The sequence below is a fragment of the Panthera uncia genome, chromosome X, assembly GCF_023721935.1.
Source record: "Panthera uncia isolate 11264 chromosome X, Puncia_PCG_1.0, whole genome shotgun sequence".
NCBI lineage: Eukaryota > Metazoa > Chordata > Mammalia > Carnivora > Felidae > Panthera > Panthera uncia.
The window spans coordinates 19,237,469-19,253,983 of record NC_064817.1 but is presented as its reverse complement, the minus strand read 5'-3'; the positions used below and the strand labels follow the sequence as shown (position 1 = coordinate 19,253,983).

Genomic DNA, 16,515 nt, shown 5'->3' with positions numbered 1-16,515 from the left:
AAAGAAAGAAAGAAAGAAAGAAAGAAAGAAAGAAAGAAAGAAAGAAAAGAAAGAAAAGAAAGAGAAAGAAAGAAAAGAAAAGAAAAGAAAAGAAAGAGAGAAAGCGGGGGGGGGGAGGATCCCAAGCAGGTTCTGCACTGTCAGCACACAGCCCGATGTGGGGCTCAAATTCAAACTCACCAACTGTGAGATCAAGACCTAGGCCGAAACCAAGAGTCAGAAGTTTAACCAACTAAGCCACCCAGGTGCCCCTACAGCTTCATAGTTTTTAAGCTATTTTTAATAAACTATGAAACTCTTTAAAATTACAGCAACTTGACTAATATGGACTCTACTCTTTCCCTCACCTGAATGATCACATGCTTGTTAATTGCTTTTCCTAAATACATTACCTTGGGTCTGTGAGGTTCTGTAAACTCAGCAATGATACTAACAAATGTTCACAGTACATGTTAAACACTGGCAAGAATATAACACCAAGCTTTTCAACAACTATAACAAAAAAAATTTTTAAATTGACAGTCGCAGAATCAGGGAATACTGATCTTTTGTCAATGCAATCAATAGTATGTTTTGCACCCATAACATACTAAATCCTTTAATAATTAAAAAAAGAGAGAGGGAGAGAGACCAGGCTAGACACCACAGGCACTGGTTTGCAATACACCTACTTTTTTCTCATTTATTTTTTTTTTTACAAACCCCTGTGTTGCAGGAACACCCGCTTCTTATATGACTAAGAATGACATGCTCCACTGAGTATCAGCTCCAGGTTAAGTATCAGCAACATTAATTCCATGATCATTCTCTGGAACAAAGTTAGGGAGCCAGCTAATTGATACTCCCCACCCAAAGGAACCCAAACCTGGCTCTTTCCAGGAGTATAGGGAGATAGTAAAATACTACTAAATAATTATCTAAAGCAGGGAGTGGGGACTGAAAGCACAAACATACATCATTTGAAATGATAAAGAAGAAAAACACAAAGAAAATGAAAATTTTCTAAGAAAATCTTCTATAATTCCAAGCTACCATATTGAGGGGAAATATGTTATCGTTAATAAAGGAAAACCCAATCACCATGAAATTAAGGAGAAAACAACTTTAATTTTTTTTTAACATTTATTTTTGAGAGACAGAGAGAGACAGAGAACGAGCAGGGAAGGGGCAGAGAGAGGGAGACACAGAAGATGAGGCAGGCTCCAGGCTCCGAGCTGTCAACACAGAGGCAATGCGGGGCTTGAACCCACGAACCGTGAGATCGTGACCTGAGCTGAAGTCAGACGTTTAACCGACTGAGCCACCCAAGTGCCCCTAGGAAAAAAAAATTTTTTAGTTTTTTTTTTCAAGTTTATTTATTTATTTTGACAGAGAAAGAGCACAAGCAGGGGAGGGGCAGAGAGAAGGAGATAGGATCCCAAGCAGGCTCTGCACCATCAGCACAGAGCCCGACGTGGGGCTCAAACCCACGAACTGTGAGATCATGACCTGGGCCGAGATCAAGAGTCGGACGCTTAACCGACTGAGCCACCCAGGCACCATCCCCCCCAAAGAATTTTTTAATAAAGGAGAGTTGTCTCTTACCCTTTCAAAAAGCTCTAGGTTTTCCCCAAAGCTATCTGAGCTATGCCAGGACAGAGGAGAAAAGCTTTCTTGATTCCTTTTACAAAATTTTACCATTTTTAAAACCCCTAACAAAAATAATGTAATCAAACTACAAATTTGATTAATTATGAATCTCAAGTGAAGTGTTTGTAAATGTGATCCATCTTGTAAAAAATATGTATGCGCTCACTCATGCACATGCACCTTGACAAAGCATGGTTAGTCTAGAATTCAAACACTGAGCCAAATAATGGCCTGAATTAACAAGTTAAAAAAGGAAAAACCTAATTTTCTCAACAGATGCCAAAAAGTTGAAATTCAACATCGATTTCTGTTGTTGTTATTTTGTTTTTGGTAGTATTCTCTCCAGGTTTCGACAGGGTAGAAATAATTTTAAACAATGAGTTAGGATGCCTCCTTTTTTTGTCCCTTTTTCATTTCCCATACTCTGAGAACATCTATTTTTTTTATTTAAGGCTATTCAGTCAAATTGGAATAGAAAAACATTTTAACAGTTAAAAAATACAATAGGAATGAAATACAAATACATGCTACAACATGGATGATCCCTGGAAAGAATATGCTAAGTCAAAGAGGCCAAACACAAAAAAAACACATAATAAATGTCAAGAATAGGCAAATACATAAAAATGGAAAGTAGATTAGTGGCTGTCAGGGGTTGGGGGTGGGGGTAGTGATTGCTAATGTACACAAGGTTTCTTTTGGGGGTGATAAAACGTCCTAAAATTAGTGGTGATGATTTCACACCTTTGAATTTAATAAAAACCACCCAACTGTACATTTTTAAAGGGTGAATCTTATAACAATTTTATAAATTATAAACCACAAAGGAGTATATGCAAATCTTAAACTAGTTCATGTTACATGTGTTTTTGGATAAGAGAATGATGTATCAATTTATACAAAAAGGCATGGATTAAAACTAAGGTAGAACACTAAAAGTATTTCTTCTAAAGTCAATTAAGACAAGGATACCCATTATCACTCTTATTAAGATTATATGGGAACTTATAACCAATATGATTAGGTAAGATAATAAAATGCAAAATATAATTATTATTTGAAAGAATTAGACTTATTTATACATGATCTATCTAGGAAATCCAAAAGAATCAACTGAAAAATTACTATCAGTATGATTTCATAAACTGTGCTGGTACAAAATTAATATACTTGAAGACAAAAGCTTTTAAATCCCATTGATAAAAATACTTGAAAACTCTAACTGGGGTTAAAAAACACAAATAGGGGCGCCTGGGTGGCTCAGTCTGTTAAGCGTCTGACTCTTGGTTTCCTCTCAGGTCATGATCTTGTGGTTCATGGCTTCGAGCCCAACAGCAGGCTCTGCACTGACAGTGCGAAGCCTGCTTAGGATTCTCTCCCTCTCTCTCTCTGCCCCTCCCCCACTCACACTCACTCTCTCAAAAAAAATAAAGAAGATGTTTCCATTTAAAAAAACACAGATGGGGTGCCTGGGTGGCTCAGTCGGTTAAGTGTCCGACTTCGGCTCAGGTCATGATCTCGCAGGTTATGAGTTTGAGCCCCGCGTCGGGCTCTGTGCTGACAGCTCAGAGCCCGGAGCCTGCTTCAGATTCTGTGTCTCCCTCTCTCTCCTTTCCTTCCCCACTCACACTCTGTCTCTCTCTCTCAAAAATAAACATTAAAAATTTTTTAAAAATAAAATAAAATAAAAAATAAATTAAAAAACACAGATATATAAAGAAACCAATCTTGCTCTTTAAATCTACAACTACATTGTCAGCTAATCTTTGACAGAACAGGAAAGGATATCCAATGGGAAAAAGATAGTCTTTTCAACAAATGGTGTTGAGAAAACTGGACAGCAACATCCAGAAGAATGAAACAGGACCACTTTCTTATGCCAAACCCAAAAAGAAGTGCAAAATAGATAAAAGACCTAAATGTGAGACCTGAAATCACAAAAATCCTAAAGGACAACACAGGCAGTAGTACCTCTCTGACATGGGCCACAGCACTTCTTTCTAGATATATCTTCTGAGGCAAGAGAAACAAAAGCAAAACTAAACTGTAGAGACTTCATCAAAATAAAAAGTTCTACATGGCAAAGGAAACAATCAGCAAAGCTAAAAGGCAACCCATGGAATGGGAGAAGATATCTGCAAGTGACATACTTAATAAAGGATTAGTATCCATAATATATAAAAAACTTATACAACTCAACACCCAAAAAACAAATAACCCAATTTAAAAATGAGTAGAAGACATGAAGACACTTTTCCAAAGATGACCCACAGATAGCCAACAGACCCATGAAAAGATGCTCAACATCATTCATCACCAGGAAAATACAAATCAACACCACAATGAGATAGCACCTCACACCTGTCAGAATGGCTAAAATCAATAACACAAGAAACAACAGGTACTGGTGACAACGTGGAGAAAGGGGAACCCTTCTGCACTGTTGGTGGGAATGCAAACTGGTATAGCCACTCTGGAAAACAGTATGCAGGTTCCTCAAAAAGTTAAAAACAGAACTACCCTATGATCCAGCAATCACATTCGTGAGTACTTACCCGAATACAAAAATACTAATTCAAAGGGATACATGTATTCCCATGTTTACAGCAGCATTATCTACAATAACCAAATTATGCAAACAGCTCAAGTGTCCACTGACTGATGAATAAAGATGTGGTGAATATATATACAAGGGAATATTACTAAGTCATAAAAAAGAATGAAATCTTGACATTCGCAATGACATGAACAGAGCTAGAGAGTATATGCTGAGCAAAATAAGTCAGAGAAAGACAAATACCATATGATTTCATTCATATTTAAGAATTTAAGAAATGAAACAAATGGGGGGGTGGTGAGGCAAACAAGAAACAGACTCTTAACTATTCGACCAAACTAATGATTACCAAAGGGAAGGTGGGTGGAGGGGTGGGTTAAATAGGTGATTGGGGATTAAGGAGCACACCTGTTGTGATAAGCACTAGGTGTTGTATGGATTTGTATGGAAAATTACTGTGTTATACACCTGAAATACTATATTCTATTATTTAACCAACCGGAATTTAAATAAAAACTTTTAAAAAATCTTGCTTTTCAGTATGATGAGTCAATAGTATCAATTTTCCCTTAATCAACCTCTACATTCAATCCAAATCCCAATACACTTCTGTTGTAAATCAGGTGACCTTATATATGTAGGTCTACTTTCAGACTACTCTATTCCACTGATCAATCTAGCTTTGTGCCCACTGTTTTAATCACTATAACTTTATAATAAACTTCGATATATAGTAGGGTAAGTCTTCCAACTTTTTATTCAAGATTGTCTTTGCTATCCCTGGCCCTTAACATTTCCATATAAATTTGAGAACTGGTATATCCAAAAAGAAAAAAAAAAAAAAAGTCCTGTTGGTATTTTGATTGGAATTCCATCAAATCTCTACATATCATAACTGATGTCTTTATATAATATTGACACTTCTCATCCATAAACTCTGTTATTTCCCATTATTTTAATTCTTCATTAAGTTCTTAGTAAGGCATTTTAATAAAGATCTTAGTATGTTTTTATTTATAGTATTATTTATTTACTTTTGAGACAAAGAGAGAACACGAACAGGGGAGAGGCAGAGAGATACAGCAAGACAGAGAATCCCAACCAGGAGATTGACGGCACAGAGCCCAACGTGGGGCTCAAACTCACAAACCGTGAGATCACAACCTGAGCCGAAACCAAGAGTTAGACGCTTAACAGACTGAGCCACCCAGGTAGCCCAGTATGTTTTTATTTAAATTCCAGTTAACATACAGTGCAGTGTTAGTTTCAGGTGCACGATACAGTGATTCAACACTTCCACACAACACATGCTACTTCACCACAAGTGCACTCCTTAATCCCCATCATCTATTTAACCCATCCCCTCAGGTAACTATCAGTTTGTTCTCTACAGTTTAGAGTCTGTTTCTTGGTTTGCCTCTCTTTCTCTCTTTCCCCTTTGCTTATTTGTTTTGTTTCTTAAATTCCACTTATGAGTTAGATCATATGGTATCTGTCTTTGACGGACTTATTTCACTTAGCATAATACTCTCTAGCTCCATCCATGTCGTTGCAAATGGCAAGATTTCATTCTCTTTTTTTACAGCTGAGTGATAGGTACTGGCTTTTAAATTTGATTTTCAAATTGTTTATTGTTAGTATAGACAAATACAATTAATTTTTGCATATCGATCAATGCTCCCCAATTATAATGCAGTAAAATCAGAAATGTCCCACGATAAAACAGGGGAAAAAAGAATCCCATAAATTTGAAAACAAAGTTCTAAAAAATTCAGTGGGCAATAAGAAAATTATGAAAATCACAATATATTTAGAATTAAATAATAAAAATTAATTCACGTCAAAATCACAGCATCTGGTTATAGTTCAGAGGGAAATTTATAGTCTTAAAGGCATATAAGAGCACAGATTAAATATTAATGAGCTAAATCTTCAACTTAAAAATTTAAGATATCAGAATAAATGCAAATAAAATAGAGTGAAAGAAATATTAATCATATTGGCAGGAAGAGCAAGGATCAATAAAAGAACTATTTGGAAAGCCTTAATAATACAATCAAGTTACTGGTAGTACTGATCAGAAAGAAAAGAAATAAATGAAATTAATATTTTAAAGTCATTAGAGAAGCCTATATTTTATACCAATATATTGGAAAATGTGTATTTTTCTGGAATATTGTTCATTTTGTATAAATAAACAAAAAAAAGAAAAGCCAAAGTGACTTACCACCATGAAAGTATTACTATATTAAAAACCAAATCAGAAAAGACAAAGGTTTCACACATGAATTCTAACTTTCAAGAAACATAGTATCTCTATTAAATACAACTTGTTTCAAAAAAATAATTCATCTTATCAAGTTAGCATAACCTTGTTATCAAAACAAAACAAAGACTACATCAAAAAAGACAGGTACATGGCAATGACAAAGGGATGCCAATATCCAGGGAATCCAAAGACAGTTTAAAATAGGAAATCCATTAATGCAATTTATCACACCGATAGATGCGGCAAAGGCACTAAAAAAATCAACTCCTGTTCGTGACGAAAACTCTGAAATGGTAAGAAGATAAACTAATAAATAATAACTAGCCCGTCCAAAAACAAATCAATACGGTATGGTATTTGATGATAAAATATTAGAAGCACTCCATTAAAGTACCTAGACAAGGATGCCTGCTACCAATGCTTCCATTCAACACTGTGCTAAAGGCATCAGTCAATGCAGTTCCAAGAAAAATAAAAAAAAAGAGACACGAGGCAGAAAAGTCATGGAAAAGAAGAAACAAAACCTTCATTATTCACATACAACTACTTAGAAAATATAAAAGAATTAGAAACTATCATTACTCACACATTTCAGTGAATCTAAAGATACTACCAACAAGAAGTTGCATCCTTGTTTTACATACAAAAAAAAAAAAACAAAAAACCCTGACAAACTGATGCCGTACTTTGTTATTTAGAATGTTCAATTTAGATTGAGGCCATTCTTTTAGACTTAGACATATTTTATCAGATCCTGCACATACATAGAAAAGTAGAAGCAAAAAGAAATTGGTAGGGTATTCCTAAAACTTCACATTCAGGGTCCTACCATGGATTGCTCTTCTACTCAGAGCCAGTCAGTCTTTCTCAACAATAACGCCCTCTGTCAAAAAAGCGTTGGTGATACAGCACTTCTTAAAATGCTCCATTATTATCTATAGGATATTCTTTCCAGTCAGACATCCACTTCGCCATTTATTCTGCCTTCAGTTGTACTGTCTGGCATGAAATAACACCACAGGGTACACGCTCATTTAAGTGGGGACAAAATGAAGAGTCCTGACCAAGTATGTGCACGTGTAGGCAATAACAACTGCATCGGACGACTGCTCGAACAAGAGTGTTTATATGGTGATCTACATCTACTAAAAACCTATTTTGATTTCAGAAATGCTAAAATGTAGAGGGGAAAAGGGCATCTCATAATCTATAAAACATAGTAAGAGAGAAGATCAGCAAGGTTACATGATCAATACATTTAAGTCTGCAGTGTTCGCTATGCATTAGCAGTAACTAAATAAAAATATTAATTAGTAACAAAATCCTATTCACAATAAGAACTGTGTAGTATCTAGCAAAAAATCAAAAGTTGTGCAAGAGTTTTATGAAAATCACCAGACCATGCTCAGATTCAAATCATCCCATTTCCACTACTTAGCATATATGTATCTATACATTTACTCTATAAATTTGATGGAACTACAAAAATCCAATAGTTTTTCACAGACATTGACAAACGGACCCAAAAATAAACAAAGGAAAGAGCTTTAAAATTTCTGAAGAAAAAGAACCTATTATAAAGAAAAAAGAAAAAAAGATTTAGTTATAAAGCTATCATTATTAAATCAGAGTGGCAGAGTCAAACAGACCAATGAAACCAGAAGAGACAAACGAAAAACGGATGTGTCTACATGAGACTACAATAAATCTCAGGAGTTTCATTACGAATCAGGGGACAGAAAGGCTCAACGAATCCATATTAAAAAGATAAAATTAGATTCCTACATCACACAATAGAGAAAAAAAATTCCAGAAGAATTAATGACCTAAATCTGAAAAGCACAGCATGGGTATGACTTCAGGGTAAGGGAACAATTTCTTACAGATACAAAAAACATAAGCCATAAACGAAAAAAAACCTGAGAAGACTACCTTCACCTTAGGAAGTCCTACACAAACAAGCTAAAAAAAAGCCACAGACTAGGAAATGGTATTTTCAGGATGTATAATTACAAATCATTAGTATTCAAAGTAGAAAAAGACTATCCATCAACCAATGAGAAAAAGGAAACAATCCAATAGAAAAATGGACCAAAGATACGCACAAGCAAGTCACAGAATATTCAAATGCCCGATAAATACGGGGGGCAAAAAGCTCAGCCTCGATAGTAATCTAAGAAATGCAAAATGAAAACAGCAACGAGACACAATTTATACTCAACAGATTGGAAAAACTTGCAAAGGCTAATCTTTTGGCAGTAGTCTGGAGAAATACAGGCTCACACGCAGCTGGTGGGAGTGTCAGATGGAACACAATTTGATGATTAGGCAATTCCCAGTAAAGTTGACAAACGCACACTTTTGAATGTAGCAATTCTACATCTATAATCTCCAGAGAGAAGAACCCTGTATAAGGATGCTCACAGCAGCAACGTTTGAAACTGTACAAAACTACAAATGACATAAAGGCCCCTCTGTAAGAATAGATAAATAAAGCACAGTGTATTTATACATTGAAATATATGAACCAGACTGGTAGCTTTCAAACTTCTTGGTCTCAGGACCCTTTTTACACTCTTAAAAAATGAGGATCCCAAAGAGGTTTCCTTTATGTGGGTTCTAGCTATAGATATTTACATTAGAGATTAAATCTGAAATTTAAAAAATATTTATGAATTCATAAAAAATAACAAGCCAACGGTATATAAACATAACATTTAAAAATAGCTGTTTTTCAAAACCAAAAAATTAGTGAAGAGTAGCATTATTTTACATTTCTGCAAAGCTCTTTAAAATAGGCTTAATAGAGAACAGCTGGATTCCCATAACTGCTTCTGTGTTCAACCTATTATGACATCATGCGTCGTGCAGCCTCTGTACAGCACTTGTGCGGTGCACACAAGAACGCAGCCAGAACAATCTCAAGGATCCCTGGGAATTCCTACAGCACACTTTGAGAACTGCTGAACTAGATCCACGTACAAAATGGATAAACCTCAAAAACGGTGTTAAGTGAAAAAAAATCCATGAAATGACACACACAGTATGATACCATTTATGTAAAGTTAAAACACAAAAAGCTATACCTGATACTGGGTTTGGTACACATATATCGGGACAATCGTTACTTCTGGCAAAGAAAAGACAGGAATGGGATGGACACTCTTTAAACGGATCTGTGAGATTTTCTTTCTTCAAACAAAAAAGTTATGAAGCAAATATGTAATAAAATATTTAAGATCTGTTAAATCTGAGTGACACTTGCTTTTCAGTAGTTCTGAAATTTTTCACAATTTAAAATTTTTAAATATATTTTTTTAAATCCTAATGGCTGTATATCCACTCCCCAGCTAGTTTTCCTTAAGTGTTTACACTTTAATAAATGTTACAAGATACCTGGATTTTTATAAAAAAGTTGTTTGGAAAAATAATCTGACAGGAATAAGAATAGACTGGCCATATTAACCGAACAGTTAAGGAGCGGGGGTTACCCAGCTCATGTGGTGTGCCTTAATATGTATACTCCTTGTGGTCAAGGGACACATGGACTAGATGCTTTAATACTTGAAAACTAATCAACTACAAAGTTTTCTGCACCCAATAACCGAGATAATTGTTTTTAGAGGCAATGACCATGTGCCAGGTACGGCTGGAGGAGAAGAATAAAAGAGAACCTATCTCTACATTCAGAGTTTAGGGAAAAAATGACAAAAATATAAACACACAGTTAAAATATAATAGCGTTAAGTAAATTTAATGCTAAATTAAAGATGTCCACACTGCTATATGAGCTAGAGAAGAATGAGCCGGGAGAAACGACAGTGCAATTAACAAAAAGCAAGCTAGACAGCAAGACTTGTTTGAAGGACTCTGGGCTAAGAAAAAGAAAGAAACAGAAGACTTTCTATAAACAGTCTAGACATCTACAATATACCAGATAAATCTGGTTTCAGCCACGTTGAGACAATAACATACCTGGGTAGGAGATGGTCAGCAGGCAACTGGAAATGCTAGATGAGAAACACGGTAAAGAACACTGAAAACAGGGGCGAAGATTCAAGAAAAAGGACAGAGGATCGACCTTGAGGGAAATCCCAAAACAGAACACAGAGAGAGCACAGACAGAGAATTTCTGAAACAAAGAACACTTTTATTTGATACACCCGATGACATGCTGTGTAAGTTTCTCAATTTCGGAAATAGTGGATTTAGGAATAAGTGCGATGAATAGAAATAAAAGCAATGGCGAAAGGAACAAGAAGACAAGCGAGGTTTTTTAACATGAGCAAACCTAGGAATGTTTCTAAGGAGAGGGAAAGGCACCAGCAGAGTTAGAGGGCAATGATGCAAGCGAGCAGCAGAATCACGGACAGAGCCCCGAGGACAGGCCTGAAGGAGGCCAATTCTTCCTGCAGCGAAAGAATGCGAGGAAAGCCTAGGTAGAGACAAGAGGAAGAGCATGCAGTGGAAAGGAAGGAAACTCAGATGCTTAGATCAGACTGTTGTCTATCTTTCTGGTTTAAGTCAGAGATTAGATAATCTCTGCAGAGGCTGAGGGGTTTCAGGACGAGTTGAAGAGTTTAAGAATAAAAAAAGTCTTGAATCGCCAGTGTGCACAAACACAAATAACACAAGTCGTCAGTGACAACTACGATCCCAGATGGGGTTAAAGAGGAAGCATTTACAAAGAGCAACGTTGACAGAATTTTTTTTGTAATGCTCTGCGGGCACGTTTTTAAAAAAGGAACCTTGTACCTATCTGAAATATACACATAAATTAAAGACTAACACCTCATTTACCCAAAATGGTTGGGTAATAAGGTATTACACCAGTTTTCCAGATCATCAAGGTCTACCCTTTTAGGCAAAAACATTTTCTATTTAACAGTTTCCAATAGAAATCCTTCTGACCTACGTTATTATCTGTCTTTTTAACCATGCAACTTGAATCTCCTTAATCTTAACCATCCACTCATGCTGTCCTGGAACACCTACTGCTGCTGTACTGTGTGCGCAGCTACACAATTTTCTCTTTTTTAGAGCTCTTCCACGTCTTTCCCAGCTGTCCAGACATAAAGCAACCAATTCTTCTTCTAAGTTTATGTTTATCCTTACCACCTCAACAACCACAGCCCACTTGCTTAGCAACTTGCTTCTTGTTGGCCTCCTACAACGCACTGTTTCTCCAACTTTTCTAAACCATGGCCCCTTATGATAAACACGAGAATCTTCAGTTCCCTCCCGTCCTCTCACGGAGCATCACTGCTATGACCTCTTGCAGTCCAGGAAAAACAAAAAACTGAAATAACTTTCTAGTGAATACTTATGCTACCTACAGATTTATATCATAAAATTCTAGGAAACACATTCCGCACGTGTGCATCTAGGACAGTCAGATATTAATCAAAACATGAGAAGGCTTGGCTTAGCAAACAGTCCAAGTCCCATATCCAACAAAAGGGTAGTTACTCTCACCAAGGGGAAGAACAGGGGTTGCAAAAGGCCATCTGAAGGCTGCTGCCTTTTTAGTAATCTTTCCTCTAACCTAACTTTTCAAACCGACTTCTTAAAAAAATTACCATGAGAATACTTACAGGTTCATTGCTTACCTTCGACAAGAAACCCAGAGCACTAGTGCTGCAATTCTCAACCCCGGTATGTGAAAAGTTAGAAACCTCTCACTCTTGTTTACTACAGAAATTGTAACTCAGAGCAAGAAGTTATTTGGAGCCAGAAGTGAGGACAGAAAAGAGGAGCAGCTGTTTAGTACAAACGGATCAGTTAAAATGTAGCAAAACTGGCTGGCTTAACTTCTGAAGTCCGGATAATCATTCAGGCAGTGAGAACAATGATCCACTTGCTACTCTCATTATTTCCCAACCTGGAAAACTTTTCCTAGTCCAGTGGAGCCGCTAAGTGAACACAAAGCCCAGCTCAGGTGTGTCACCACCCTACCTGAGGGCTTTCCTGCCTCCCCTGTCATATAAGCCCCTCCACCTGGCAAGCAAGTCCTTCCACCTTTTCTAGCCGGGATTCCCACCACCCCCCCTACCTTCACCATCTACTCCTGCCAAAACTTCCCCCCTCCCCAAATTCTTGCTCTTTTGCGAAGAAACTTCACCCTTGAAATGCCCTTTCCCCACCCCCACCTGTGCCTAACAAAGTCCTACCCATCCTTAAGTAACCTCAAAACGTCACCTACTTGAGGAACCCTTTCCTCATGCTCTAAACGGAAACCCTGCCTTCCTCTGGAACCCCAGTAATCGGTTGGTTGCACCTTTTACGCCAGCACTTCAGTGCATTTCACCTCGTCCCATCCGCCTCTGAACAACGAACTTCTTGCAGCCACCGTCTGCATTACAAGAACCTTTCTAATCTTTCTTATCACTCAGCAGCACAGTGCATCACTAACACTGGGTTCTGAGTTTACGGGGGAGTTGTGCAGTATGCAATCAAACGCCCTTTAAGGGACGAGATGCCACTTAAAATTTTTCAAATTAAATAAACTAACACACAGGACAAGCACATGAACGATACTGCACCAAGAAAATTTTAAAAACCTGTGTCCTTCTTGCTCCTCAAAAAAAGTTCACACCAACAGATCACTAATTGCTTAGACGCCCCCTGTGAAGAAAGTTGTTTTCAAATAAGCGAGTTGCAAAGACTCCTTAAGAAACTTATTCCTCCGTTTTCGTGCTGTGCAATTTACACTTTTCCCCCTACTGGATAAAACAGTTGTGAGAACTCATTTCCTATCAAATTTTATCTTTATTCCTTTATTCAGATACTCGAGAAAACATTTGAGCGTTGGAAAACAACCGCATCGAGGGCACCATGATAGCCACGTATGACATGGCGTGAAAATAAAATGTCGTGGAGTTCCATTTGCCGTAGTGAGCCCAGATGCCTGAGCTGCCACCCGTCCCGACGGCCCCCCGGGTGGCTACAGAAGGAGAAAGGCGCGGGGCCAGGAACGCTGAGGGACGAGATGGCCGCCTGCGGCAGCTCGGTTAAAATGCAGCGGAAGCAGCAACCAGTCACGGGGCTGCGGCAGGCAGGGCAGCAAGGTGGCGCTGCCGCCGAGCGCCTAGAGCCTGAGCGCCCATCATGGCGGCAAGGGCAATGGCCGCTGTGGGGAGCGAGCACGCCCCCTCCGCGCGCACACGCTGCCGTGCCGGGCCTCGGGGGCCCGTCACCGGAGCCGCCGCCGCCGCCGCCGCCGCCCGCTCTCCAACACCCCCTCACGGGCTGTAGCGGAATTTTCTCTTCAGACGCCGCCTTCAAGATGGCGGCTCCCCCTCCCGACAACCCCCTCAATCGTCCCCTGCAGCAGGCGCCGAGCCGCCGCCATCTTGTCCCCCGTCCCTCCCCCCCTCGCCGATATTTACATAGCGAAAATCGGCCCGGCCGGCCTGCGGCCTTCACCTCACGCCTGCAGCCTTCGCCTCCTTGCCAGGCCTCGCCCCCGCGCGGTGCCCCAGGCAGGCCGCGGCGCCGACCCGACGCCCCTCCGCCGCCTCCCGGGCCACCGGGCGACCCTCCCCCAACCTCCGCCCGTTCACGGAGCGCGCCTCCGCCGCCGCTCGGGGCAGCCGGGCTCCTCCCCGGGCCTAACTGCGGCCTCCTCGGGGCCTGCTCGGCGCCACGCGCCGCACCGCCCGGCCTAGCGCGGAAGGGCGCCTCGCGGGCCGCCGACCAGGCCGGGACCAGGCCGCTGCGCGCGCGCTAGGCCCCACGGCCGCGGCGGCGCCCGGAACTCACCGGACGGGCGTGCGGGCGGTCGGCGACGGTGGCGGGTGCTGCAGGCCGGCCTTTCTCTGGAGCACTGGGCCGGGCTCCGGCTGGTGGGGCGGGCGGAGGGAGGGAGGAGGGGCCGAGCTCGGAGCTGACAAAAAGCGGCCCAGCTCCCCGGCACGGGCCCGCCGTCAGCACGTCACGTCACCGCCCGGGAGAGAGACCCAGGAAAATGCGGAAGGGTAGATAGGCCCCCTCCTCCGCCCGGTGTGTCCCCCTGGCGCCCCGGGTCGGCGCCGCTCACGCTCCGCGACCGGGGAGCCCAGTGGCCTCGCTGCGGCGGGGTCTCCGGCGGCCGGAGTCTCCGTGACAGCGCCCCCCTTCTTTCCACCTCCTCCGCGCTCCCGCCCGCCGCCGCTACACACGCGCCGCTGCCGCCGCCTCGGCCGTAAAGCCTGCGCGGGGCCGCGGTCCGCCGACCCCGCCGAGAGGCAGGCGGCCCGCACCCGACCCGGCCTAGCCGCCCCCCACCATCTCCCGCGGGCCTCGGCCGCCCCCCGGACCCTCCCCGGGGACCTACCGCCTCTCCGCGCCCGTCTTGGCCGAGGCGCCTGCTCGAGTTGTTTGCAGGCCCTCAGACCCCCGCCCGCAGTAAATGTGTTTTCTTCATCCCTGTGGCTGGAGAAGATAAATTTAGCAACCCCCGCCGTCCCCTGCCTTCGCTTAAAAAAAAAAAAAAAAAAAAAAAAAACAAAAAAAACTCTTTGAAATAAAATGAAAATAGGCTTGCCAGTCTAAATGGGTGTGTGGGCACGAGGAGGGGGAGAAGGGTTATCTCCAGCTACTACCAAGCCGTCTATTTTTTTTTTTTTTTTTAAACAAGCATTCAGTCAAAGGACCTAGCTGGTGTTATTAGTTTGCGGGAAAAAAGGATGAGGAAAAGGGTTACCTTTTGAAACTGGTTTCGCACATTGCAATGAACAGGAATTTTTAATGTATATTTTCTATATATCTGTATTTCAGAGTTTGGGAGCCTATGAAATGTAAGTCTTGTGTAATTGTTTCATAAATAATGAGTTTTCCACAGTCTTAATATAGAGAGGTAGTAGAATTGGGTATGGATATTTTTTTTTTTTTTTTTTTTTTTTTGGGGGAGGGAGAGGTAGAACATGAGGGGGGGAGGGGCAGAGAGAGAGGGAGACACAGAATCGGAAACAGGCTCCAGGCTCCGAGCCATCAGCCCAGAGCCCGACGCGGGGCTCGAACTCACGGACCGCGAGATCGTGACCTGGCTGAAGTCGGACGCTTAACCGACTGCGCCACCCAGGCGCCCCGGTATGGATATTTTTTACAAACTACTTAAGCGCTTAAAGTTTAAAAAGATTTAGGAGAAAAAGAAAACTATATATTTGATTAAACAAGGGTTTATCAACTCCAAGAATGTCTATTTTGTGTTTTCATTAGTTTAAATTTTTATGCTCTTTCCATTCTGAACTTGGGACCCAAACTATGTTTACAAGTTACTAGTTAAACGTTAAACAGTGTAATCCTTACGTTAATCCAGAATGTGACATGTTTTCTTCAGTTCACTAAATGTTCGACAAAGAGATTTTTAAACAATAAAGAACACAAAAGTTATCAAACAAATAGCATATTGGTGTGAAGCCTCTTTAAATACAGAGGCCATGTATTTTAGGTTCCTGTCATAACTTTCTAAAACTCCCACAATGCAAGTTGTCCATTCCCTCAGACATTTTACCATTATAAAATCCTTTCAAGAAGAAAAAACAAAGGTATAATAACAATAAATCTCTTTGAGAACGTACTGGAAGGCAATTTTCCTCTCCAGGCTTTACCTTTGGTTTTTCTGAAGAGATAAAATATCCTTTCAAAAATGGTGAATGACAGCGTGTCTTCACCATTTATAGAAAATTGTATTAGGTTGTGATACAGACTGTATTCACAGAAAGGTAAATAAAACTAATATTTTTTCAAGTAAAAAAATGAGAAATATCTGTACACACTAATACAATTTCAAAAAAGGGTTGATAACCAGTGTTTAAGTACTTTCCAAGGGAGTCCATTAAATGCTATGGTATGTCAAGAATGGGGTCTCATCATCGTGAGAACAGCAGCATGAACACAAAAATCTAATGTCAGCATTCTTGTTAGTTCTTCCATAATCACCATCAAATGCTTCTAAGAACGCCAGTATAAAGCACTTCAGAAAGGAGTATCAAGGAGGGTAAATAAAAAAGAGGTTTCCTCCATTTAAAAGTCCAGAAGTAGTTTAGGTCTTCAGACTTTTCAAGAGCCCTTTCAAACA

General features: G+C 40.5%; 2 protein-coding genes across 3 annotated transcripts in view; one reads left to right on the top strand and one right to left on the bottom strand.

Moving 5' to 3' along the window:
* ZFX (zinc finger protein X-linked) overlaps window positions 1-14,554 on the bottom strand; it is a 55,073-nt gene extending 40,519 nt beyond the window's left edge. For both annotated transcript variants that reach the window (XM_049643609.1, XM_049643611.1), the window contains exon 1: window positions 14,217-14,554. The gene's annotated coding sequence lies outside the window, so the exon portion shown is untranslated. The remainder of the gene's footprint in view (window positions 1-14,216) is intronic.
* On the top strand, window positions 13,324-14,184 carry LOC125932377 (basic salivary proline-rich protein 3-like). The gene has a single exon (XM_049644897.1). It carries the CDS (start codon window positions 13,324-13,326, stop codon window positions 14,182-14,184), a length of 861 nt encoding a protein of 286 aa, XP_049500854.1.
* Window positions 14,555-16,515: the final 1,961 nt, after the last annotated feature.

Excerpts from the sequence above, each read along its gene's own strand:
- LOC125932377 (XM_049644897.1), top strand. The coding sequence starts at position 13,324 with ATGTCGTGGAGTTCCATTTGCCGTAGTGAGCCCAGATGCCTGAGCTGC.